This window comes from Sus scrofa, chromosome 5 (assembly GCF_054392235.1).
Source record: "Sus scrofa isolate SSC_HxYL_T2T_F1_AM1 chromosome 5, Sscrofa_HxYL_maternal_Yorkshire_Landrace_v2.0, whole genome shotgun sequence".
In the NCBI taxonomy this organism is placed as follows: domain Eukaryota; kingdom Metazoa; phylum Chordata; class Mammalia; order Artiodactyla; family Suidae; genus Sus; species Sus scrofa.
The window spans coordinates 4,964,891-4,991,963 of record NC_139387.1 but is presented as its reverse complement, the minus strand read 5'-3'; the positions used below and the strand labels follow the sequence as shown (position 1 = coordinate 4,991,963).

Sequence of the window (27,073 nt, the reverse complement as noted above, 5' to 3'; positions counted from 1 at the left end):
GGCCTGCTCCGTGGGTTGAGGATCTGGCGTTGCCAGGAGCTGTGGTGTAGGTCGCAGACGTGGCTCAGGGCTCCTTGTGCGGGCTCGCCCCCATTCACTCACACCAGGCAGCCTGCATCCTCGTCTGCCACCTCACCTCAACCCTCCCCGGGGCCAAGGTCTTTGCTCAAGGCCTCCCTTTCTGTCCTGCCTGCTGAGACTTCTCTCCCGCGAGAGAATACGAATGTCCCTGCATCTCCCAACCCTCTCTTCCTCCTGCTCCCCTGCCTCCCCGCTGGATTCCTAACTGCATCCCACGTCACTGCGGGGCTGTGTCCTCCTGGATCACGAGCTCCTGGAGGGCAAGGCTCTGTCCCCCGGGGTCAGTGCACCCACTGCGGGAGGGCAGGGCCTGGCTCCTGCTGGGCCAACACAAATGTTTGCTGTTGGGGGAGTTACAGAGGGCTGTGGGCTCGGAGCCAGCCCGGAGGGCGAGGGAAAAACCAACCTTAACCACACACACAGACCTAGACTCCCCTGCTCCTCCCCGGGTGGACGGCCTCAGATAGTGGTATCTGCTGGGGAAGGACCCCACCCACTGTCCTGGGGAAATGGCCTTAACTCTTTCCACTCCATCAAGTCTGGAGCTCCGTCCACCTGTGAGTGTCTCCAGAAACCTGTTCACGTCCCTCCTAAATCACTGGGGCCTGGGAACCGGAACCGGTCTCTCTGGGCCCCCTTCCCCACCCGCTGTCACACATCGTCCAGAGTCAACCTTGTAGAACCCAAGTCCACCAGGTCACCTCCATCTCAAACCCCTTCCGCGGCTTCCAGCGCTGCCAGGACCTGCCTTGGTCCTCTTCTCTCTCCGGTCCCTGGAGCCCCACGCTGTGCCCTCTGGTCCTGCTCTTCCCTCGGCCTGATTCCAGGCCAACATGTTTCCTGGCTCTTCAGGTCTCTTCGGGAAAATTCCTGTCCTCCCCTAGCACAGAACAGGGTGTTCGCGAGGGTTCCTATGTGCCAGCAATGTCCACCGAACGCAAAGCCTCTTCAGAGCCGGGATTGTGCCTCTAGCCCCAAGCCCGGTTGTGGGTAAAAGTTCAGCAAGTGACATGACTTATTTGTGGGTTATGTGATCCACTTCGGGTGCGCAAAGGTGCTGGCCCCGACTGCCCCCCGGTTCCCTGGAGCCCAGGTACCGGCACCAGAGCCGGCCCAGCCCAGGGCTCAGAGGTGCAGAACAGGAGGAGAAGGCGGAGGAAGCCTTAGGTCTGTCCCAACGGCGGCACTTAAGCGCGGAAGCACCACTTCACTTTGAGAATGAGTGTGACGCGCAGCGTGGGAACGGCCGAGGGCTCGCGGGCAGCCGGCGGGCTGGAAGTGGTGACCGCAGCGCCCGAGAGGGCGCCGAGACCTCGGGCGGCGGGCGCCGCAGGGCCGGGGGCGGGCGGGGGGCGGGGGCCGGCGCCGGGGCCGCGCCCTCCGGGCCACTCCCCAGGCCGAGCAGGCGGCGGCGGCGGCCAAGGCGGCGACCAGGGCTGCTCTCACACGCGCTGCGCCCGCGCCCGGCCCCCGGGGTCCCCGCGCACCCCATGTCCTCCGCACCGCTGCGCTCGCCCGCCTCGCGGCCGCACAGGATGAAGAAGGACGAGTCGTTCCTGGGCAAGCTGGGCGGCACGCTGGCGAGGAAGAAGAAGGCCAAAGAGGGTGAGTCCGCCGGCCGCCGGCCGCCCGCCGCGCACGCGCCGCGCCCCGCCCCGCGGGCCCCGGGCGGGCGGCTGCCCGGCCCCGCGCGCTCGCGCTTGCGCGCACGCCGCCCCGAGTCCCGCCGGGACCCGATCGAGGGGCAGGCGGGGCCACGCGGTCCGAGCCTTGCCGGGACCCGGTTGAGTAGCAGCCGGGACCACGCGGTCCGAGCCCTGCCGGGACCCGGTTGAGTAGCAGCCGGGACCACGCGGCCTGAGCCCTGCCGGGACCCGGTCGAGTAGCAGCCGGAACCATGCGGCCCCGAGTCTCGCTCGGGTGGCCGCCGGGGCCACGCGCCCGCTCCCCTTCGGGCTCCGCGCGCGCGGCATCCTTACCCCGCCGGGCCCGCGCAGCGCGCAGCCGTGACCTTGGCGACAGCCCTTGAGCCTCGCGCCTTCCTCCTCCCGAGACCTTTAAACGCCGGCGGGAACCGGGAGCTCAGGCTCTCCCCCCGCCCTGTCCTCCGCCGGCGGCTCGTCGAGCCTCTTTGGGCCCCCGGCGTCATCTCGGGGCGCAGCGCCAGCTCCTGCTGAGGGCAGGACGTTGAGCAGATGTGGGGCGAGCTCCCGGGGCGCCGAGGCCAGCCCCGGGCCCGCCGCGGCCCGAGGGGCCATGTACAAAGCCCCGCTGCCGGGCAGCACCGCTCGCGGGCCCGCTGGTTCAGCCCTGCCTGAGGGCACTCGCTCCTCAATGGGCACGCGCTGCCGGGCGGGCAGAGGCCGGGCCCCGCCAGTGTCCGTGATGCGGGGTGCTGTCCCGGCTGCGGCCCCCGCGGCGGAGAGGGGAGGGAGGAACTCGTGCGGAGCGGGCAGGCCGGAGCTGCGAGGCCCGTGGGCACCGACTGGGGCACGGACCACAGAGGCCCCTCCATGTCTGACCCCAGGTGCCTGCGAGAATACTGCTAAAAATCTGCCTGCCTTCTCTTACATTTTAAAAGTTTTTTTAGACGTGTGAGGACTCTCGTTTGGGATCTTGAAATACCGCTGTTCTCTGGGCCCCTCCCGGGGCCGCGTTCCGGAATTTTCCCTTTGTTCTGGCCCGGAGGTTCGTCCTCTGGGCCAGATGCCCTGCGGGTGAGGGTGCGTGGTGTGCTGGGGCAGCTCTGAAAAGGCTGGTGCGAGCTGGCCTCGGGCAGGACATGGGGAAGGTGTGTCAGCGGTCACGGGTGTGCAGAGTTCCTCATAGCCCAGCTTGACCTGTGCTCTAGAAGGTCCCCTTGGACCTCCAGGATGAGCCCCCTCCACCGTGTGACCTAAGGACATGCTTGCAGGGACACATAGACACACGTCCCTGAACTCATTTCTCCCTTGGAGATATGTATTCTGTGCTCCCATGCATTTCCCACCCAGGGGTGTGTGTGTGTGTGTGCGCGTGTGTGCACGCGCGCGCGTGTGTGTTGGGGAGGAGGAAGGGGGAAGGTGAGGGGAGTGTGTGCCCTTGCATTTCCCATCGGGAGCACTTTTATCCAATTAGATGATTGGGTTCCCAGAGGGCAGGGCCCTTTGAAAAAATGTGGCCCGGCATATCAGTAAACAAAGGATGTTGCAGCCTTCTAGCCTCCACTGCCACCCCTCCCGGTGAGCCCTGAGGGGACTCAGGATGTGAAAGCACAGGACTCTGGTCCCTGAGAGCTGAGGTGCACATCAAAGGACTGATTTCAGTGAGTCCTTTGCATCTTCCTGTACTTAGAAAAGCCCTGAATTCCTTAACTTGAGATGTCTGGTTTTCTTTCATTAACAGTAATCTTTTGGCTTTCCCGTCGGGGCTCAGTGGTTAACGAATCCGACTAGGAAACATGAGGTTGTGGGTTCCATCCAGATTACAAACCAGTAATCTTTGCCTTTTTTTTTTTTTTTTTTTTTTAGGGCCACACCCGCAGCATATGGAGTTTCCCAGGCTAGGGGTCTAATTGGAGCTACAGCTGCCAGCCTACACCACAGCCACATCAACGCCAGAGCGGAGCCACGTCTGTGACCTACACCACAGCTCACGGCATCGCCGGATTCTTAACCCCTTGAGCGAGGCCAGGGATCGAACCCACAACCTCATGGTTCCTAGTTGGATTTGTTTCTGCTGCGCCACGACGGGGAACGCCTCATTAGCAGTAGTCTTTCAATGTTCCGACTACCTGGTCTGTGTTGCAAAAAACGCCTATGGAGCCTGGCCCCTCCCCTGGCTCTTCTGAGCTCCCCTTAGAGTTACCCCAGGGGCTGCAACCTGGGCTCCAGTCCTTAGTTTTGTCTGCCAGGTAAAACGTCATTCTTCACTCTAAGGTTGTGCGGTTTTTTGTGGTTGACAAGTGGGTCCAAGCACACTGGCGACTCCTCTCTGAGGCCTGGCATTTGGGATCCAAACTGGCTTATTTATCTCCATCAAGTCGCACCTCCTGAAAGCGGCGATAAATGGCCTTCGCATGTCCCTTGATCATTCCGCCTGCCTTGGTTGCCGTCCTGTCACCTTCACCCAAATCAGTGTCCTTCCCTTCCTAGTTCATGCGTTGCCTGCTGTGAGCCCCTAGGAAGTAAAGGTGAACAAAGCTCTTGCTTTCCTGGACCGAGGGGTCAGGGGGCGTAGCTAAATAAACAGACCACCGTCGCGTAACAATATGTGCTGCGGTCAGATGGATGCCCACGCAAGGCCTCAGGCAGATGATGTTTGGGTTGAGACCCAAAGGAGCCAAGAAGGAAAGCCATTCCTCCCAGAGCAGCAGGTCAGCAGAATGTTCTGGACAGTGACAGCTTTTTATAGGTGACATTTACACTCTTGGAATACGAAGAAGCACAGGCCTGAGTCATGGACAGGCCCCAAGTTCCCAAGCCAAGGCCTTGTCCTTGCCTTTGTGAACTGGCCGGCACCTAGAAAATGGAGAACCAATCTGGCTTAATTTAACTCTGCCAAGAATTGCAATAGTTCAGACGTGCTGTGCTGAATAAAAGAGGCCTGAAAACAGCGGAAGGAGAGAGGTGCTTCTGTGGCGAAGCTGGCGTTGCTTTAGTGTGAGTTAGCTGGGTCCCTTGCCTCGGGTCTCAAGGTTGGGGTATCTGGTACCCTCAGGGGTTCCCCATGCAAACAGGAATTGGGCTCAGATGCAGGAATTGGGGGAGGACTGGCCTGGGAAGGGCTCAGTGGCTTCTGTCTGGTCTGGCGGGAAGTGGGGAAGGAGTCAGAAGCAGGAGACTGGAGTTCCCGCTGTGACGCAGTGGAAACAAATCTGACTAGTGTCCGTGAGGACGCAGGTTCACTGGGTCCCTGGCCTCGCTTAGTGGGTCAGGGATCCGGTGTTGCCGTGAGCTGTGGTGTAGGTCGCAGATGTGGCTTGGATCCTGTGATCTCGTGTTGCTGTGGCTGTGGGGTAGGCTGGCTGCAGCTCTGATTCTACCCTTAGCCTGGGACCTTCCATATGCCACGGGTTCAAGCCCTGGAAAGCAACCCCCCCAAAACAAACCCAAAAAACCCCCCAAAACCCAGAAGCGAGGTACGAAGCCTGGAGAATGAGGTTCTGAATGATTGAGGGTTGCCAGTCTTCCTGCGGGCCTGTTTCCTTGGCAACCTGCCCTCCCTGCTGCTCAGGTGCATCCCCAGCTGGAGCAGGTCCTGGCCCAGACCCAGGGCCCCGGTGGGAAGGCGCTCATTTGCCTGCCGGGGACCGATCAGGAAGACGGCGCTTCGAGGTGTCCTGGGCGCTGCCAGCTGTGCCATGGGCGGGTTTCATTTCCTTGTTGTTAGAGAGTTGATGGTGAATTCAGGAGTGTGGGTGGAGGTGCGGCCTCTGTAAGGGAGGTGGCGGGGGGGGGGGAGGATGCTGGGCCGAGGACGGCACTGCCGAGAAGCCAGAGATCCCGGGTGCCCCGAGCATTCGGCCCTGCCCGCCCAGGTTGGCAGAGCTCGAGGCTGTGACCAAGTGCGGAGGGACAGGTGGGGGGATGTCCTGCCGTCTTCCAGAGAAGGTCATATCAGGAAATGCGTTCTGGGCCTCGGAGGGGCTGCTGGGGGAAGTGCCGGTGGATGAATTCACAGCGTGGTGAAGGCTGATGTGCCATGGAAGGACCCGAGTCGCGTCATGTGGTGGCTGGTTTAGAAAACGGAAGTGGGACGAGCTGTGGGCATCAGGAGTGGAGAGGAACACTTGAAAGCCCCAGAGCTCCCGAAGGAGCCACTCACTAAAGCTCATCGGTTACTGGGGCTGGACAGAGCAGGCGCAGAGGAAGACTCCCCACGAGGGCCCCCTGGTGACCATGGGTGACAGCCTGCAGGTCCAGCCGGCGGGGGGGGGGGGCAGGGGAGGGAGGGAGGGAGGCACCCCAGGGTCACCCCAGCTACTGCGTAAAGTCCTTAGTGGCGGGTGGCCAGTTCTGGGTTGGGGGACCCTGGACGGAAGGGGTGGAATGGATTTGATTTCCACTCCACCCATTTGCCGCAAGAGGGACCCCCCCTTGACCTTTGCCCTCTGCCCAGACACCAGTGACAGGTGCCAGGCTGCACAGCACTGAACCCACCACAGCCAAGCCTGGAGGTTCTGTCCCTCCCACTTTTCCGAGGAAAGCGAGCCTTGAGGAATTCCTGTTTCGTGATTGCTGTTTCTCTTCTTTCCCTCCCTCCCTCCTTCCCTTTCTTTGTAAATGTGTTTTTAGGGCAGTTTAAGGTCTCATTCCCTAGTGACCTAGGATGTGGAGCCTTTTCTGGCGTCATGTTTCATCTCTACATCTTTTTTGGTGAGGTGTCCATTCAGATCTTTGGCCCCCCTTTTTTTTTTTTTGGTTTCTGGGCTGGGGATTGAACCTGCGCCACGGCAGTGACAATGCCAGGTCCTTAACTCACTGAGCCACTAGGAAACTCATTTTTAACAATTGAGTTGTTTGATTTCTTCTACTTAAATTTTAGGACTTTTTGATGTATTGTGGTCACAAATCCTTTGTCGGCTATGTCCTTCACAGACACTTTCTCCTGCTCCGTGGCTTGTCTTCTGGGTCTCTTGACCCCAGCATTTGATGCAGAAATAGTGGTAAGTGAGCAGGATGTGGTCTGAGACCCCATGAACTAGGTCTAAAGTGACATCAGGGGGCTGCACCCTTGCGAAACAGGTATTCTGTTTTCTTTGGTGGATTTATTTATTTATTTATTTATTTATTTTGTCTCTTTGTCTTTTTAGGGCCGTTCCCGTGGCATATAGAGGTTCCCAGGCTGGGGGTCGAATCGGAGCTGCAGCTGTTGGCCTATACCACAGCCACAGCAACGCCAGATCCAAGCCACTTCTGAGACCTACACCACAGCTCACAGCAACCAGATCCTTAACCCACTGACTGAGGCCAGGAATCGAACCCGCCACCTCATGGTTCCTAGTCGGATTCGTTTCCACTGCACCACGACAGGAACTCCTCTTTGGTGGATTTAAATGACTTCCAGAGAGCATCTCCGTCTGAGCCAGCACGGCTGACCCTCGTCAGTCCACCCTGTCCCCCTGTCCCCCACGAAGTGATCGGCTGTGTCGACCCCAAACACCATCCCCCCTCAACACTGCTCCATCATAAGAGTACTGGACAGAGGTGCTGCATCATTTAGCCCTGCAGGTGGGACTTTTTTTCCCTTTCTTGGCCACTCTGCTGCATGTGGAGTTCCCGAGCCAGGGATCATATCTGAGCCACAGTATAGACGGAAGTCGCAGCTGTGGCAATGCTAGATTCTTAACCCACTGTGCCAGATCGGGGATTGAACCTGTGTCCCAGCGCTTCCAAGATGCCCGCCGATCCCGTGTTGCCACATCAGGAACTCTCAAGGTGGGACCTGCCCACAAGTTACCTGGAAGGCAGGACTTTCCCCCTCACTTTATAGTTGAGCCAACACGACCTTACCCAGCAGCCACTTCCTGGTGGTTTAAACCAGTGGTTCTCATGAAATATGAAAAATCAGTAGATACATAAGTAAATGAATAAAATTGGAGTTCCCTGGTGGCTCAGTGTGTTAAGGATCTGGTGTTGTCACTGCTGCAGGCGCAGGCTTGATCCTGGCTTGGGAACTTCCATGTGCTGCAGGCATGGGCCCCAAAATAAATTTAAAAAAATGCCCTAGTTGTCAGGTGGGGGTCATTCTGCCCCCAGGGGACATGGGCAGTGTCACGACCAGGGTGGGGGTGCTGGTGGCCTCTCTGGTTGGGGACCAGGAATGCTGGTTAACATCCCACGATGCTCCGGACAGCCGCACACGGGGTTGGGAACAGTGCTGGGTGGAGACACCTGTGGGTCTTTCCTCGGGTGTCTTAGAACCAAGAGAAGGTGACAAGCCGCAGAGGTGGAAGAGCCCCCAGGGCCCCCAACTGCCTGAGTCTGCCAGTGGCCCTTGAAGGCCCGCCTGGACCCCACCTCGGTGCAGTGCAGGGGGCTCCCAGCCCAGTCTCCTGAGGGCAGGGATCTGCATGGCCCACCCAGGCTGGGCATGTGTGGCCAGGCCGGCCGGCTACAGGCAGGTGTGGTGCTCACAGGGAGCAGGTGGCGAGGGGGGTCCCGGGGAGCAGGGGCTGTCCCTGGCAGACCCCCGTCTCTGCAGGTGGGGGGGGCGAGAAAATCGGGGACACTTTGGTGAGAGCTCGAAGGAAGTGCAGTTGCTCCCCTGTAATTTGAGCCCTGAGGACCTAGGGACACAGAAGAAGCTTTACCTGGCCACCTGGGAGCTGGTGGCAGGTGGGGACCAGGCCCCGGCCTGTCCTCAGGAGCCTGTGGACGCTGTGGGAGGGGGCGGGCCCTGTGTTGATGGAGACCCAGGTTGGGGGGTGCACAGCCTGGATTTGGAGGAGTGGTCCCCTGGGTGCGTGTAAAGGCTGGCCAGGAATCAGAGAGGAGGGCCCTGGAGGAGACCCCAGCTCGTCCTGCTGGGGACGTGCCGGAGGCTCAGCGTGGCCGGCTGTGGTGTGGCCAGTGGGCCGTGGTCAGCCGCAGGGCCAGGTAGAGCAGTCCTTGGGCCCTCCTGGCTCGTGGGAGCAGCAGGTGCTGGTGACCCATCTCAGCGACTTTACGGAGTCTGGTGTGGAATGGACCGGAGTGGGGTGGGCCGTGAGAAAGCGGCTGGCATGTAGGTGCAGGCAGGGTGGGCTTCCTGGAGGCAGTACCCTGGCCGGGGAAGCCGCACGATTCTTGAAATGGAGAGGAGGTCAGAGGAGGCCTGGGAGGTGCAGCTGCAGGGCCTGAGACCGAGGTTGCCACCCAGAGGCTACTCTGAGCTGGAAGGATCTTTGCATAGAAACAGCTTAGAGGAGGCCTGGTTTTCTAGGGCCCCTGCCCTGCTGCCTGCTGCCGGGGGGGTGCTGGTGCACCTGGGGAGGCCTAGAGGCTGCTCAGGGCGCTTGCATAGAGAACTGATTGGGGCGCGTAGTGACCTTGAAGTGATTTCCGCATCCTCTTTTAAGCGGATCTCAACCTCCCCCTTCCCTTCGAAAATAATGCTGAAGGTCCTGCTGTGTCCACTGGGAACTCTATCTAGGCACTTAGGATGGAGCATGATGACGTGAGAACGAAGAACGTACACGCGTCTGTGTGCCTGGGTCCGCTTGCTCACAGTAGAAAACGACAGAACGCCGTAAGCCAGCTCTGATGGAAAAAATGAAAATCATCATTAAAAAGATAAAATTATCCTGGACTAGTACCCCTCTTTGCGGTAAGATATGGGGCCAGGAGTTCCCGTCGTGGCGCAGTGGTTAACGAATCCGACTAGGAACCATGAGGTTGCGGGTTCAGTCCCTGCCCTTGCTCAGTGGGTTAAGGATCCGGCGTTGCCGTGAACTGTGGTGTAGGTTGCAGATGCGGCTCGGATCCCGCGTTGCTGTGGCTCTGGTGTAGGCCGGCGGCTACAGCTCCGATTCGACCCCTAGCCTGGGAACCTCCATATGCCGCGGGAGCGGCCCAAGAGATAGCAACAACAACAACAACAACAACAGACAAAAAGACAAAAAAAAAATAAATAAATAAAAATAAATAAAAAAATAAAATAAAAATTAAAAAAAAAAAAAAAAAGATATGGGGCCAGGGTTTGTAATGAGTGTGGTCCCCTTTGGCCAGGGAGGGGGGACTTTTTGGGGCTCCTTTGCATCTCCAGACCCTGCGTTTGCTCAGGTGATTGCTTTGATCTACCGGACCCTTGGGAAGGTGACTGCAGGTCATGGTTAAGGTGGGTCGGACTCTTAGAAGAAGGGGAAGAGAGTGACTGGTGAAGACGTGGAAGGATGTGAGCGGGTGAGGGGCCAGGACCATGTACCCGGGGAGTTCTAGAACGTTCTATGGGAAGAGGCGTCGGTGTAGGTTCTCTGCAGACCCTGCCGTGTTGCTTGCTCCGAACCCCTAAGGCGTCTTCTTTGAGCGGGGGGGGGGGGGGGGGTCTCTGTCTGTGGGGGCAGCCCGGAGAGGGAGCTACGGTCTGTCGGCTTCTCTATTGCAACGCACTCCTTAGGGAGTCGTTGGCAGGCCCTGGAAGCCACTGCTCTGTTTTCCTCTCTCTGGCTGAGAGGAAGTGGCTTTCAAGGGGCTTGGTGTGGCTTTGTCAAGTTTCCTTTGATTATTATTCTGATTATAATCTTCAAATGCAGCACTTCGCCTTGTTTGTTCTGCGTTTTGCCCACACGCCTGTGGGCCTTTCAGAGAGAAACACGTCGGCACGTCAGCGGGTTCCACGCTGGGCTTTTTTCCCGGTCGTCTGCTGAAATCTGGGAAACGTTGCTTCCATGGAGAATGGGAATGCAGATGCTGGCTCCAGAGTCGTGACTTTGCACTCCTCCCCTTCCAGGAAGAGCGCTCTCTGTGGTCCTCCTGGCATCGTGGGTATTCCTGAGTGGTCCCGAGGAGTCCCGTCGCCGTGGCAACCCCGCGCTCATCAGAGGAGCTCTGCGTTGAATTCCCATCTCCCTTTGGTGGGATTAATATTTATCGCACATCCCGAAGTTGCTTACCTTCGTGCTCCCTGTCCAGTCGTCAGAATAATTAAGGGACCCTTAGACGGTGGAAGGGACGAAGCGCCTGCTCTGAGCGGGTTTTAAGCGCTCTGATTGATTTCCCCCCCCCTGCTGTGGTTGGCAGAGGGCAGGACCTTGACCCGGCTATTTTCTTGTTTTCAAACATGTGGTCCCATCACAGGAGAGACGTACCCTCAGAAAGCCCGTTTCCTCGTTGCATCAGTCGCACACTTGACCTTTTCAGATGAAAAATGGCTTTACTTCCTCGCGAGTGTATTTATTATTTATATTATGTAGAAGCTGAAAAACCTATCAGTAAATTTAGGGGTCCCTTATTAACCCACGTTGGCCCCCTGTTGTTAATCTGCTCATCTATACTAATTGTGTGGGGGTGAGAGGATGTAAACACGGACTACAATCATTCTGGAAGTTTCTGGTGGCTCTTGCGTCATTGAGATACTGCTTTTTTTCAAAAATATAATTGATGTACAGTATTATGGTAGCGTCAGGTACACAGCAGGGGATTCAGTTCTGCACGCGCACACACGCACACACATCTGTGTATCTATATATTCTTTTTCAGATTCTTTTCCACCCTCGGCTATTACAGACTATTGAGTTCAGTTCCCTGTGCTCTACAGTAGGTCCTTGTTGGTTACCTATTTTATATATAGTAACGCTCTTATGTTAATCCCCAACTCCTAACTTATCCCTTCCCCTCCCCTTCCCCTTTGGTAACCGTAAGTTGTTTTCTGTGTCTGTGAGTCTCTTTCTGTTTTGTAAATAAGTCCGTTTGTGTCATTTTTGGATTCCACGCATAAGTGATATCACCTGATGCTTGACTTTCTGTGTCGGACTTACTTCGTGGGGTCATCTCTCCAGGTCCGTCCGTGTTGCTGCCAAGGGGATTCTTTCGTTCTCTTTTACGGCTGGAGATGCTCCTTCGTAAACATTAAACGTGGTACCGTGTTCTGATCATGAGAGAAAATGGAATGGGCAGTGGGTTCTGCCATCGTCTGGTCCCTGGGGCTCACAGCACCCGAGGCATCACGTGATTGGCTCTGGGAAGCCAGTGGTCCTTCTGCCTTCTCCGAGCATCCTCTGGCCATGGAATCCCCTTGGGCACTCTGGGTCTCACCCTCTGAGTGGGAAGGCTTTGGGGCCCCACTTCCTCATTTCTGAGCTGGGGAAATGCGGGGAAGATGCCACCTCTGCCTTTCCCCAGCTGTCGAGACCTCTTGGGTTCCCAGCAGGGCAGCGTGTTGGTGTTGGTGTGGGAGGTAGCACCCTGGAGGTGGTGGTGGGGGAGCAGGTGGGAGGTGGGTGAGCCAGGCCTGCGCTCACATCCTTGCTCCGTGGGTCTGTTACTCCGTCTGTCTCAGCCTCTTCCTGACTGGGCCCCCGTGGATCTCGGGGGCACCTGCCCTTAGACAATGTGAAGATAAAATGACATAAAGGTTGGAGTTCCCGTTATGGTTCATTGGTTAAGAACCCAACTAGTATCCGTGAGGCTGTGGGTTCAATCCCTGGCCTCGATCAGTGGGTTAAGAATCCGGTGTTGCCGCAAGTTGCGGTGTGGGTCACAGATGCCGCTTGGATCTGGCGTGGCTGTGGCTGTGGTGTAGGCTGGCAGCTGCAGTGAGGATTCGACTCCTACCCCAGAACTTTCATGTGCTGCAGGTGAGGCCCTAAAAAGAAAAAAAAAAAATGCAGTGAGGGTTTCATTAGCAATTAAGTGCTCGGTAAGTATTTTTTTTTTTTTTTTTTTTTTTTTGTCTTTTTGCTATTTCTTGGGCCGCTCCCATGGCATATGGAGGTTCCCAGGCTAGGGGTCCAGTCGGAGCTGTAGCCACCGGCCTATGCCAGAGCCACAGCAACGCAGGATCTGAGCCGCGTCTGCAACCTACACCACAGTTCACGGCAACGCCGGATCGTTAACCCACTGAACAAGGGCAGGGACCGAACCCGCAACCTCATGGTTCCTAGTCGGATTCATTAACCACTGCGCCACGACGGGAACTCCTCGGTAAGTATTAATTATGGATACTGCTGACAAGTGAGGCACTGACACAGACGCTGACTCCAGAGCTGGTTAGTGGTAGGGCAGGGCTGGCTGTGTCCCCTGGAGAGTAGCCTCAGCTCGGTTGATAACGACTGCGTGCCCCGTGTTAGGAAGGATTCTGAGGCAGCATCTGGGCTGGGGAAAGAAAGCTGAGACTGACTAGTCCAGCCTGCAGTGTATATGGGAGGGTTAAGCGCTGAGTGATTGTCATCCCCAGAATAGAAGCCTTTTCTCACTCTAGTCCTGTGTCATTTCAGCAGCTCTGGCTGCTTCTTTTGCAGTGTGTCCTGTGAAGGCACGGGTTGGCAGTTGGTAGCAGAGTTACAGAAATCCTTTAAAATATTTGTGTGTGGGGAAAGCTGGCATCCTGCTTCCCTCCTGGCCCACGGTGGCTGGGAAGCCTGCTCCTTTGAGGTGTGCGGTGCAGAGAATCGGAGTTCCCCGTTTGCCGAGCAGCAGGTGTTTCTGAGCGGAAGCAGCAGTCCTGGAGTGTGAGCCCTGCTCGTCGGGGCCTTTCCGCCCACCTCGGCCTCCTTCCTTGCCAGCAGCCTGAGGAATCAGAACATTAGGCAAATCTGTGCAGTTTCTCATATGCTTGCATGTTAGCAGTTGAATGCTTGTTTGTTAAGCTTAGGCATTTTGAAATGATTGTCCTTGGTCTGAGGTTTTTTTTCCTTTTTCTTTTTTGGCTGCTCCTCGGCATGTGGAGTTCCCAGGCCAGGGATCAGATCTGAGGCAATGCCAGATCCTTTAACCCACTGCGCTGGCTTTGCAGAGACACTGAGGTCCCGTTGTGCCGCAGCGGGAACTCCTTTGTCTGGGCCTTTGAACCTTGACTTACTTGTGAGTCACCCAGAGTGAGTCAGGAATATTGATTTCCCCAAGTAAGACCATCTGTGTTTACAGCTGCTGTTTTCATAAGTTGGACATTTTCATACTTTGATTTGAAAAATCGCAATTCCAGAGGATGTAGTTTTTAGTCTAATATTAAGTTATTAAAAAGTTCAGGAGGGGCCGGATGTTTCCTAACTCCCAGGGCTCGCTGGCATCCAGCTCTCCTGGAAGCAGCTGTCTGGTTTGATGGAGCCACAACCGCCCTCAGTGTCTGCCGCGTCTCCTGTTACCGTGGAGCTTGCGAGAACCGTCCCGGCGCTGCTCTAAGTGCGTGGACAGAGCATCCTTTGAGCAGGCTGGGGGAGGGGGACAGCTTGTTGCGGTGTCTGTAATTCATTGTTGGCATAAATAGACTTTGAGGGACATTGTGCCCAAAGCCTAATTTGAAGTTTGTTTGTCCCTTTTATTTTTTTCCTGTTTTGGCAATGAATATTACCCTTCAAAGGAAGACTTGAATGCATCCGTACTTGACAAGTTCACGTTTAATAGAGGATCGTCTGAGAAGAAGTGAAGGAAATGTTAAAAGAAGGATGAAAAAAAGCCCACGCAACACCCAGGAGTTCCCTGGTGGCCTCATGGTTAAGGATCTGGTGTTGTCACTACTGGGGCGCAGGTTCCATCCTTGGCCTGGGAACTTCTGCATGGCGCAGCCAAAAAAAAAAAAAATCCCACCCAGGAGTTCCTGTTGTGGCTCAGCTGGTTAAGGATCTGACATAGTGTCCTTGAGGATACGGGTTCAATCCCTGGCCTTGCTCAGTGGGTTAAGGATCTGGTCTTACCACAAGCTGTGGTGTAGGTGGCAGACGAGGCTTGGATCTGGCATTGCTGTGGCCGTGGTGGAGGCCAGCAGCTGCAGCGCTGATTCGACCCCTAGCCTGGGAACCTCCATATGCTGCAGATGTGGCTTTAAAAAAAATCCCACCCCGAGTGGTCACGACTGAGGCTTGTTGGCACCTGGGATATTCCAAGCATGGTGCCAACCACTCCACAGGTGACCTCGTTTAATCTTCACCCAAAGCTGGGAAGTGGGCAGCACGCGGTTATCCCCATTTTGCAGATGAGCAAACGGAGGCTCAGAGGAGCGAAGTCCATTGCAAGAGGTCACTCTGCCGGCTGGGGAGATTAAAACTCTGGCAGCCTGGCTCTTAATTGCCACCAACTTGTCTGCCGAGTGATTCAAACGCAAGTAACCTTCCCAGCTGGCTCGCAGTCGCGTCATTATCATTCCTGGCAGTGGAGATGCAGGCAGCCCCAGTAAGACGGATACTACAGAGGAGACACATGAGCTTAATTTTGTGCTGAATGGGCTCGTTGGCATTTGCAGAACCGTGACGGAGCCTCGGCAGCTTCGTGCTGCTCCAGGACCCAGTCCAGGTCCCCACGGCCCCCTGTCGCCTGCTCAGCTCATTGTCCTTGGCTCCGGGCCTTCACGTATGCTGTTCCCTCTGCCCATTGGCTTGACTGTCAGCCTCCAGCAGGTGGGGGCCCCGTGCTGCCACCTCACCCACCACGTCTTGTACCTTCCTGCCAGACGTGGTTGGCTCTGTGACCCGTCTCCTGTCAGCCTGGGTCCCCTGGCTGTCATTGTCTCGTCTCCAGAGATGCTAAGAGATGCTTTCAGCCTCTTAACGTGGTCTTGGTTTGCTTGCTAAGTACGCAAGAGGCAGTTTGTGCAGTGGTCACAGCCCTGGCCTTTGAGGGTTTCAGTGCTTACTGCTGCACCCTGCGGCTTTGACCTGGGGTGGGCACTTCCCTGCCCTTTGCCCTTTGCCTGTGGCATGCAGAAGTTCCCCGGGCCAGGGATGGAACCCAAGCCACCACCGTGGTGACAATGCTGGATCCTTAACCGCTAGGCCACCAGGGAGCTAACGCCTCGGGTTCCTCTTCTCCAGAAAGTACGCAACTCTTAGGGTTGGTGGGAAATTAAGGGAGTTTCTTAATGAAATGATGTCATTTGAACTTGGCTTGATCAAGCGATGGCGTGGGAAAGAACTGTCCTGTGATTCAGGTTCCAGGTCCACTCGTGATCACCAGCTGCGATGCTGACCCTAGTTCCCACGTGGGGTGGGGGAGGGCTTGCCCCCCCATCCAGCAGTTCTGCGACACTAGCCTGCTGCCCTGCAGTGCAGTTCTGTTCTGACATGATCTGGAGGGGGCATCAGATTCCACACATTAAAGCCTCAGTCCCGCAAGACTGACCCCCACTTCACATGCTGATCCCAAGTTCTGACCAACAGGCTCTAAATCTGAGCTTCCCATGAGCCCCGGCTTGGATTGGCTTCATTTGCTGGAGTAGCTCTTTGACGCAGAGAAACACTGTACTGGCTAGATGACCAGTTTCTCCTAAAGGGGTATCGCTCAGGAACAGCTGGATGCAAGAGATGCACGGGGCAAATAAGTGGGGAGGGGTGCCCCCCCTCACCCAGCACCTCTGTGGATCACCAGCCCCGGGGCTCTCTGCACCCAGTCCTCCTGGGCTTTGTGGAGGCTTCACTGTGTGGGCACAGTTGGTTAATTCATTGCCATTGGAGACTGGCCCAATCCATCTCTAGCCCGCCCCTCCCCGGAAGTTTGGGGGTGGGACTGAAATTACCAATCCTAATCAAGGGCTTGGTTCCCCTGGCAACAAGCCTCCATCCTTAGGTTACCTGGGGGCTTTTCCAAAAGTTACCTCATTCACATAGGACATCTTTTTTTTTTTTTTTCTTTTTTCTTTGTCGGCCACCCTGTAGCACATGGCGTTCCCAGGCCAGGGATCGAATCCGAGCCAGAATTGAGACCTATAGCTTCAGCAATGCCAGATCCTTAACCCACTGTGCCGGGCCAGACATCGAACCCACATCCCTGCCACTGGCTGCAGAGACGCTGTTGATCCTGTTGTGCCACAGTGGGAACTCCCACATAAGACATCTTTATCGCTCTCATCACTTAGGAATTGGGGAAGATCAAATATCTATCTTTTTTCTTTCTTTTTTTTTTTTTTTTTTTTTTTTTTTTTTTGCTGTTCTAAAGCCACACCAGTGGTATATGGAGGTTCCCAGGCTAGGGGTCAAATCGGAGCTCTAGCTGACGGCCTGCACCACAGCCACAGCAACTTGGGATCCGAGCCACATCTGCCACCTACACCACAGCTCACAGCAGTGCCGGATCCTTAACCTCCTGAGTGAAGCCAGGGATTGAACCTGCATCCTCATGGATACTAGTGAGGTTCTTAACCTGCTGAGCCACAGAGGGAACTCCCAGGTTGGTAGTTTCTTGAAGAACTCAACCTACATTCTCCCTGTGACCCAGCAATTCCCATCTGAGATACTTACTCAAGGGAGGTGGAAACCTGTGCCCGTACGAAGGCTGGCACCAGGATGCCCATAGCGACTCTATTCATGATATCAGCCAGGCTCTCCAGGAGGATGGAGAGGTGGGCGGGGCTGTACCCATGGGACAGAAGGCTTCTGGGCAGCAAGAAGGAACACGTGCCAGGGCACACACACTGTGACTCTCAGCATTGCTCTTGCTGAGCAAAAGAATCTAGATGTAAGGGGTGCGTGTGGTGACCCGTTTCTTAGGGGGAGGAGTTCTAGACAGACACAGCTCATCTGTGTGGTTGCCTCTGGGTGGGATGGGACCTGGCTGGAGAGGGGCGGGGCGGGTGGGGACTATTCCGTTATGATAAGAATGCCCTCGCTCTTGATAGGGGCTGCATAGGCACCAGTGCATGCCTTTGTCAAAACTCACTGCATGTGCGCTTAAAAACACGCATTTCAATGTATGCAAATTTAACTCAAAAGAAAGAATTAAAACAGACTTGGGGTTGCCAGGGGTGGGGAGGGAACGGGATAGTCAAAGAGTTTGAGGTTAGCAGATGCCAACTATTACTTTTGGAGGGATAAGCAATGAGATCCTGCTGTACAGCACAGGGAGCTATATCCCTTCCGCTGTGGTGGAGCCGGAGGGAGGAGAATGTGAGAAAAAGAACGTGTGTCGAACTGGGTCACTTTGCTGTACAGCAGAAATGGACAGAACCCTGTAAATCAACTATATAAAATTTTAAAAAAACTACCGCCCTCTAGTTAGTGATACGTATGCTTAGAGGGGGAGGTCTCCCCGTCTGCGGTATACTTGAAAATGCATAAAAATGAAGATGGTGTGGCAGGCCAATTAATGGCCCCCCAAAGAGGCGCACACCCCTGAACCAGCGGCTGTGTCACCTTTCACGCAAAAAAGGATTTAGCTGATGTGATTGAGTGGAGGGTCTTGAGATGGGAGTGACCTGGATTCTCCAGGTGAGCGCAAGGGAGGCAGGAGGTCACTGTGGGGAAGAGATGTGTCTAAGGAAACAGGCTGGAGGGACGCAGGGCTGCAAGCCAAGGAATGTGGGCGCCCGGGGCAGCTGGAAAAATAAAGCAGCAGATGCCCCCTACACGCTCCAGAAGGAACTTTCTGCTGACAGCTTGAAACCTATTTTGGACTCCCGACCCCCACCCGGAACCGTAGGATAATATGTCTGTGTTGTTTTAGGCCACTGCATTTGTGGGAATTTGTTCAGGCGGCCACAGGAAACAAATACAGATCACTTGCTGGAGAGAGAGAAGAACAGATGGATACGTAATGAAACAGTTACAGGGAAATGCTCCTGGTAGACTCCAGGCGGTGGGTGTGCAGGGGTTCGGGTCCAGGGTCAAGTTCTTTAGTTGTTTCTATATGTTTGAACATTTTGGAGTTCCTGTCGTCGTTGTAGCTCAGTGGAAACGAATCTGATTAGCATCCATGAGGATGCAGGTTTGATCCCTGGCCTCGCTCAGTGGGTTAAGAATCTGGCACTGCTGCGAGCTGTGGTGTAGGTCGCAGATGCGGCTCGGATCTGGCGTTGCTGTGGCTGTGGCGTAGGCCAGTGGCTAGAGCTTCGATTAGACCCCCCTAGCCTGGGAACCTCTATATGCAGTGGGTACGGTGCTAAAAAGTCTCACACACACACGAAAATTTTAATAGTAAAAATTGGGGACAATGTTTGAAAATTTTAATAGTGAAGTTCCCTGGTGGTCTAGCTGTTAAAAATCTGGCGTTCTCAACTGCTGTGGTTTGGGTCACTGCTGTGGTGCGGGTTCAATCCCTGGCCTGGGAACTTCCACATGCCATGGGTGTGGCCTAAATGGAAACAAAAGAGAAAATTGTAATAGTAAAAACGGGGGAAGATGCCTGGGCCAGGCACAGAAGAAGCGGTCCCCAGGGTTAGCCCTTGTCCTCACTGATGTCTCGTCAGCATCATTCTTGCCATGTGCCCCTCCCCAATTTATCCGTCAAATACAGAAGAGATGCAGAAGGGGCAGCCCCCGGGCTGGCGGTAACTGGCCAGAAATGATACAATATAGTGAGAGCCTCGTGACCTGTTTGGATCGCTACTTCCATTTAAGAGGAGGACTCAGGTAGGTGTGGGGACTCAGGAGTGACAGGCTGCCGACGTGCACAGATGGCACGGGGGACACGGTGTCCCGGGAGCTGTGCCTTCATCCTCAGACTCTGCTGCTCCTGAGACTCTCTGCACTTGGTTGGGGAAAGAGAGTGTTTAAGTCGATCTAGAAAACATATTATTAGCATAATGAGATTTTAATGATTTGAGATGTTGGCGCCTCGCACCGAATTTCAATCTTCTTGTGTGCAGCTGGGCTTGGTTTTGTTTTATTTTATTTTTTTTGCTCGGGCCTCGTGGCAAGGACACGTTTCTACAATTATTATTTAGGTTTTTCTTTTCTGGGAGCCCTGCTCGAAGGCTGCTCTTCATTTGGTTGTTTAGAAAACCCCTGGGAAGAGAAGACTCTGCTCTTTGTAAACACTTGGCCGCCTTGATCAGAAAGAGAAGAGCTCCATGGCTGGTTGACGGCTGGGCCGTGGAAACAGCCCACGTGTCCATCAAGACCTGAACGGAAACGCCCAGGGTGGCCTGTCCACGCAGCGGAATACTATTTGGCAACGAAAAGGAGTGACCTGCTGATCAGCCTGGAGAACACGATGCTCAGCCCAAGAAGCCAGACACAAAAGGCCACCTAGTGTATCATTCTGTTCGCATGAAAAGTCCAACACAGGCAAATCCACAGAAAGTAGAGTCGTGATTGGCAGGGGCCCTGGGCAGGAGAGACAGGGAGCGACGAAGGATGGCTGCCGGCTTGCTTTCTGGGGCGAGGGAAGTGTTCTCACATTGACAGTGGTCACGGTTGTAAGGCTCGGTGACTGCGTCCAGAATCATTGAACTGCACACTTTAAAAGGGCGAATTGCGTGAAATGTGAATGCTGTCTCAGTAAAGCTGTTAAAAAAATAGTTGTGCAGCGGAGAGGAGCTCAGAGCCTGTCAGCTGTAGGTCAGTATCTATCTTTGCATATTTCCAAGGCAGGATCCTTAACCTGAGGGTGGGGAGCATGGGGGCTCCTCCATGAAGCTCATTGACTTTTTCTGTTTGAGTCTGTTCATTAGAGAATCGTACTGGTCACAGCTTTTAGGATGGACTTTGTAACTCACAAGGTCAAGACGATAATTTAATCTGTTTCTTAAAAATTTGTTTACTTATTTTAAAAGTATTTTATTGAAGTGTGTTGTGTTAGTTTCTTCTGCTATACAACAAAGTGACTCATATATATATACATATATATATATATGTATTCTTTTTCATATTATTTTCCATTATGGGTTTTTCTTTTTTCTTTCTTTTTCTTTTTTTGGTTGTGCCAATGGCATGCGGACGTTCTCGGGCCAGGGATCGAACCTGAACCACAGCAGAGGCCTGAGCCACTGCAGTGAAAATGCTGGATCCTTAACCTGCTGAGCCATGAGGGAACTCCTCCATGGTGGTTCATCACGGGATATTGAATGTAGTCATGTGTTTTATACGGTAGATCCTTGCTGCTTGTCTCTTTTATTCTATTTTGCTTTTTAGGGCCGCACCTACAACATTTGGAGGTTCCCAGGCTTGGGGTTGAATTAAAGCTACAGCTGCTGGCCTACGCCACAGCCACAGCAACTCAGGATTCGAGCTGTGTCTGCAACCTACACCACAGCTCAGGGCAATGCCGGATCCTTAACCCACTGTGCGAGGCCAGGAATCGAACCTGATCCTCATGGATATTAGTTGGACTTGTTTCTGCTGAGCCATGATGGGAGCTCCCTAGATTCTTCATGGAAGCAGTATCATGTGATACTTGTCTTTCTCCTTCTGGCTAACTTCACTTAGTATGATCATCTCCAGGTCCATTCATGTTGCTGCAAATGGCATTCTTTCATTCGTTTTCATGGCTGTGTAGTATTCCATCGCATGTCTGTACAGCATCTTCCTTACCCATTCCTCTCTTGCTGGACACTGAGGTTGCTTCCGTGTTCCTCAGAGCTGCAGGGAGAATGAGTTGGGGATATTATTGTTGGCTCTGGTGTACAGTGCTCCAGCTCCGCTTCTCAACTCTCCTTTGTTCGTTCTTATTAGTTAATCGTTCAGCCTTCCAGGCATACTGACATTCATCAACGTATTTACTGAGTCCCCCCCGACCCCTGCCCCTGACCAGTTACCAAGGTGGGATGGGTGACCAATGGAGTGGCCCTGCCCTGGACATTGGCCCAGCTCTGATGGTGTTGGTGGGCTGGCGAGACCCTCCTTGATGTCACCTTCGATCTTGCTGTCCACTCTTTTTTTTTATTTTTATGGCTGCACCTGCAGCATATGGAGGTTCCCAGGCCATGGGTCAGATCAGAGCTGCAGCTGCCGGCCTACACCACAGCCACAGCAACGCCAGATCCTTAACCCACTGAGCAAGTCTGGGGATTGAACCTGCATCCTCAAGGATCCTAGTCAGATTCTTAACCTGCTGAGCCTCCGTGGAAACTCCATGGCTGTCTCCTCTCTATTCCTCATGGAACAAGCTTGGCCTCCTTGCTGAAACCAGCTGACCACCAGCAGTGGGTGTACTGCAGGCTGTCCCATTGGTCTCCATGTCTGACCTATGCCAGTGTCACATCGTCTGCAGCTTTGTAGGAAATTCCTCCCACTCTGTCCGCCTTTCTTTTTCAAGATTGCTTTGGCTCCTCAGGGTCCTTTGAGGGCCGGTATGAATTTTAGGGTGGCTGTGATATTTTTGTAGCAGTCACCATGGGGATTGTGACAGGGGTCGTATTGAATTTCGAGATTGGAGAGGGATCATCTCACAGTTCTGTCGTCCAGTCCATGAACATGGGACGTCTTTCTGCTGATTTAGGTCTCTTCTTAGTTTCCTTCTGCAGCGGCATGTAGTCCTCGGTGTGCAAGGCTCGGCCGCCTTGCTTAGACCTGTCTCTGGGTGGCCTATCTCTTCGGATGCTGTTGTAAGTGAGACTGTCTTGTCAGGGGAGCAGTGCCTGGTTCCTGCGTTTTAGGGCCCCTCTCTCTCGTCTCCTGGCCTGGTTCTTGCCACGTTGCTGGGGTCTCACCCTTGTGGTTGGATGTCCCTGGGTTTGGCCAATGGGGACTGGTTGGGGGGGTGTTGACTGTAGGCGTGGATGAGCCCAAGGCCCTGGGGGACCACGCCGGCTTGGGGTGGCCGCCTGGTGACTCTAATGGAGGCTGGGGGTCTGGGCACAGAGGACTGTGTGGTTGACAGTCATGAGCCTAAAGTAGGAGTTTTCTTTTCTTTCTTTTCTTTTTTTCTTTTTTTATCTTTTGTCTTTTTAGGGCCAAACCCACAGCATATGGAGGGTCCCGGGCTAGGGGTCAAATCGGAGCCATAGCTGCCGGCCTGCACCACAGCCACAGCAGTACAAGATCTGAGCCGCGTCTGCCACGTGCACCACAGCTCTGGGCAACACCAGATCCTTAACCCACTGATCAAGGTCAGGGATCGAACCCTGGCCTTAATCCTCGGGTCCTTAATCTGCTGAGCCACAAAAGGGACTCCTCTTCTCTCTCTCTCTCTTTTTTTTGGGGGGGGGGTCTTTTCTAGGGCCTCACCCAAGGCATATGGAGGTTCCCAGGCTTGGGGTCTAATCAGAGCTGTAGCTGCCGGCCTACGCCACAGCCACAGCAACACGGGATCCAAGCCGTGTCTGCGACCTACACCACGGCTCATGGCAAAGCTAGATCCTTAACCCACTGAGCAAGGCCAGGGATTGAACCTGCAACCTCATAGTTCCTAGTCGGGCTGGTTAACCACTGAGCCATGACGGGAACTCCCTCTTCTCTTTTCTTATGCTTCCTTGCAGCCAGCACCCTCCCCAGCGCTGTGGTGGTCTGTCCTCACAGCAGGTCCCATTTCTCAGATGAGGACGGAGGGCGGAGAGAGGGGCCCCTCGGCTTGCGGGGGAGGAGCTGGGATGCGCGGGGCGCCTCTGCTGACTTCTGGCTGTGGGCGATGCTCAGGGGAGCACGGCGGAAACATAGCAAAGTACTGGCACCCCCGGCCACCCCGGGGCTTGGTTTAACAACGTTTAGGGGAGTCACTGGGAGGGAAGGGGCGGGCTCGAGGTAGGGACTGCTGTGAGAACAGAGCAGGCCATTTATTCCTACCTTTGTTGAGCAGCCTGGGGAATGTTCTGGAATGTTCTGGCACAGGCCCTGCTATGCCCTGTGCCTGCGGCCTCCCCAAAGCAATCAAAGGAAACCGAAGCCCGGGGTGGGGGTGGGGAGCCAGGTCTCTGGTGAGTGGTCTTCTCGCCCCGCCCACGGTGAACGTGATGGACAGTCCGTGTAGAAGGAACTCCTTTTGTCCCCGCCTTCCTCGTCTCAGGCACTGAATGAGGATGGATGGTCCGTCGGCAAGGTTAGCTCCCGTCGGATTAAATTTGGATGTTGTTCCGCGCTTTGAACTGGAGTCAAAGTATCCTCCAAGGGAAAGTGTGAGCGGGGGTCGGGGCGGGAAACACACCGAGCGCAGAGGCCGATTAGATTTCTCCAGATTAGATTTCTCCAGCCGTAAAAGGCCCTCTGAGGCCGGTCCCCACTGCTGTGGTGGCCTCTGATTCCTTTTATTTTCCTCCGTGTTGGAGTGATCCAATTTTCAGCGTGACTTCTGAGCACGTTGCAAGGAATCTGAGGGCCCGCGGTCGCCTTGGAGATGCAAGCTGGAGATCAAACTCAGACTGGTCCCTGGTTCCTAGTGAAGAGGGCAGATTTCGGAGTTCTTATCATGGCTCAGCAGAAACAAATCTGCCGAGCATCCATGAAGACGCAGGTTCGATCCCTGGCCTCGCTCTGTGGGTTAAGGATCCGGCATTGCCATGAGCTGTGGTGTAGGTTGCAGGGGAGGCTCTGATCCGGTGCTGCTGTGGCTGTGGTGTAGACTGGCAGCTGCAGCTCCAGTTCCACCCTTAGCCTGGGAACTTCCATGTGTCACAGGTGTGGCGCTAAAAAGACAAAAAAAAAAAGACAAAAAAGACCAAAAAAAAAAAAAAAAAAAGGTGGCAGATTTCTGCCCAGGATGCGAGCTCAGCCGTCCGGAACACGGAGGCAGCGGATTTTGTGCTCAAGACTCAGCTCAGCTTGTCTCTGGTGAGGGCTGAATCTGGACGGTCCCTCTGTGGACGAGGCTGGTGGCACAGGGTCTCTGGTTTTGCTGTTGTGGGCATGCAAGGCCCTAGGGGGTGTGCCCGGGGCAGGACTTGCCCAAATTCCTTCTTCCTCCTCCCAGCCATCATCTCCAGTGGGTCTGCAAACTTTTACTGGAAAGGACCAGACAGTAAATATTTTAGTCTTGTGGCGACTGTTCAGCTCTGCCCGTGTAGCCAGCACGCAGCACAGCAAATACCAACCAGGCGGCCCAGCTGTGTTCCAATAAAGCTTATTTACCAAAAGCTTATTTACCCCCAGGCCTCAGCGTGCTGACTGCTGATCTATGGATTGAGGTCTTTTAACATTTATTTACATTTATTTAAAAAGAAATCCCCTGGACCCAGAGACGGTCATAGTCCGTGAAGCTGGACAATGAAAGACAAACATCATACGGAACCACTTACATGTGGCGTCTGAAAAAGGATACACACGAACGTATTTGCAGAGCAGAACAAACTCGCGGACTTGGCGAACACATTTGTGGTGACCAAAGGGGACAGTCGGCGGCGGGAGGGAGGGCCTGGGGGTGTGGGATGGGCACGTGCGCGCTGAGGTCTGTGGAATGACTGGCCAGTGGGAACCTGCTGCGTGGAAGCGGGAACTCTACCCAGCGTCCTGTGATCATCCATGGGGGAAACGAATCTGGAAAAGAATTGATGCATGTACGTGGGTCACTGAGTCACTTTGCTGCCACCTTGTGAATCAACTCTACGTCAGTAAAACTTTAAAAGGCGAAGGGAAAAAAAGAACCCCCTCCCCCACCCCTTGCCCCCACAATGATCTTCTGTCCCCTTTACATACGCAGATTGGTGGGAAGAGAGACAAGACCTGGGTCCCCTGTCCCTCTTTGCTTGGTGACCTTGAGCTGGGTTCGGCCCTCGCTGAACGAGGGGGTTGGCGGCGGCGTCAGCTCCCTCGCCCGGGGCTGGAATGTGCTTTAAGAGTTAAACCCGAGAACGTGGGAGGAAGGGCCTGGTGACCCGTCACGTGTCACCTGAGCGCACACTTTTGTCACCGGTGCACGCGTGGAGGAGCGTATCAGGTAGGGGTGCGAACCGGAGCCGAGGCCCAGGCAGCCTGGGGATTTAGTTCCGCCTGTGCCACGGCTGCGCCCCGTCCGGGTGCTGGGGGATCTGTCTAATCTGTGCAGTCACGCCCCTGAGAAACAGCCACAGAGGGGGAAGCAGGGGTCTTTGGTGCCACGTTCTCTGTGAGCGTCCTTCTGATGGTCGAAAAGGTCTCTTTTGACAGGAGCCCTGTAATCAAAGGTGCGCTTGGCGGCTGCAAATGCCCTGCTGCAAAAGAGCTAGTTTTTTTTTTTTTTTGCTTTTTAGGGCCGTGCTGCGGCATATGGAGGTTCCCAGGCTAGGGGTGGAATCCGCTGCAGCTGCCGGACTACACCACAGCCGCAGCCATGCCAGATCTGAGCCACGTCTGCAACCTACACCACAGCTCACAGCAACACCAGATCCCTAACCCATCGAGCGAGGCCAGGGATCGAACCCGAATCCTCATGGATACTACTTAGGTTCATTACTGCTGAGCCACAATGGGAACTCCCAAAAGAAATCTAATTCTTAGCAAGAGAGAGTCACTGGGGCTGTTGAGGCGCTGGGGGATGAATAATGAAGTGGAGAATGTTCTGCTGGTCACGCTGGAGCCAGATATAGCCTGTGACTCCAGCTCCGGGCGTGTGGCCGCTCAGGAAGCCGTATGGGCCCAGCCTTGACAGGTGCCAGGTCGGTGAGCACGTGAGCAGGTGAAAGTAGTGAGTGGGCAAGGCCGGGTAAGTGTCCAGCTTCACCATAGCCAGGACGGGAGAGTGGCCGCCACCCGCATCCCCTCTTGATGGCAGGGGCCCTGTGGAGAGTCTGTGCTGCCCTAACCCAGGGAGGCTCAGGCCGGGATGCACTTTGCTCATGTGACCGTTGACCAGCGGACCGAGAGGGCCTGGAACGGAACGTGAGTGAAGATTCTGTCATGGGCTGAAGCGTGTGACCCCAAAAGAGCCATTCAGGTCCTAATCCCTGGGGCCTACGAAGGTGACAGTTTTAGGAAGTAGGGTCCTTGCAGATGGAAATGTCTCCAAATTAGGTTCTGATGATGGTTGTGCAACTATGAATATAATAGAATTCATCAAATTAAAAAAAAAGATGTAAGTTAAGGCGTTCCCTGGTGGCCTAGTAGTTAAAGACTCAGCATTGGCACCGCCGTGGCTCTGGTTCCTGCTGTGGCGCAGGTTCGAGCCCTGGCCCAGGAACTTTAGAAAGCTGTGTGCGTGGCCAAAAAACCAAGATGTAAGTGAAGATGAGGCCCCCCTGGAGTAGGAGGGGCCCCACCCACTATGACTGGGCCCTTAGAGGAGGGGAGAGGCAGTCGCAGGAGGACAGGAGGCCGTGTGAGGACAGAGCAGGGGTGCGAGTGATGGGGCCACGAGCCGAGGACTGACCGGCACTGCTGGGCACTAGGAAGAGGCTGGAGGGGTCCTCTCTGGGGCCCCCCTGGGCTCTGCGGTTGCTCCCTGCAGCAGCCCTAGGGCACAAGTACCATCTTGGCCGGCTTCTGACTTTCTGGGTGTCCGGTCCTCCAGCAGTGAGGTTGTGAATGAAATTTCACGGTTGCATGAGAAGTCCTTGCACGAAAACCTGTCGCCCACGAGGTGGTGTGAACAGGGACAGGCAGGTGACACAGGACGCACCGGTTGTTGCTGGGTGGATGCAGGAGAGGCCGAGGACTTCAGCTGCTTCTGAGATGCGGAAAGACATCCTGCTCCTGTGCTCCCCCCCACCCCCGCCCTGAGTCCCCCACGCCGGGAAAATCTTAAAGGATTGTGTTATGATTTCTCTTAATCATTGAAAAGTCGACGGTCTTTTTCTGAAAAGGTCCAAAGAACAAATGCTTTAGACT

At 55.0% G+C, this 27,073-nt stretch overlaps 1 protein-coding gene across 8 annotated transcripts in view; it reads left to right on the top strand.

Annotated features, from left to right (window-relative positions):
• Positions 1-1,475: 1,475 nt before the first annotated feature.
• Positions 1,476-27,073, top strand: part of PARVB (parvin beta) — a 109,216-nt gene continuing 83,618 nt past the window's right edge. For all 8 annotated transcript variants that reach the window (XR_014845378.1, XR_014845379.1, XR_014845383.1 and 5 more), the window contains exon 1: positions 1,476-1,686. Coding sequence is in view for 2 of the 8 variants with exons in the window: in XM_085024993.1 (XP_084881119.1) it covers positions 1,572-1,686 (115 nt within the window). In the remaining 6 variants the exon portion in view is untranslated. The remainder of the gene's footprint in view (positions 1,687-27,073) is intronic.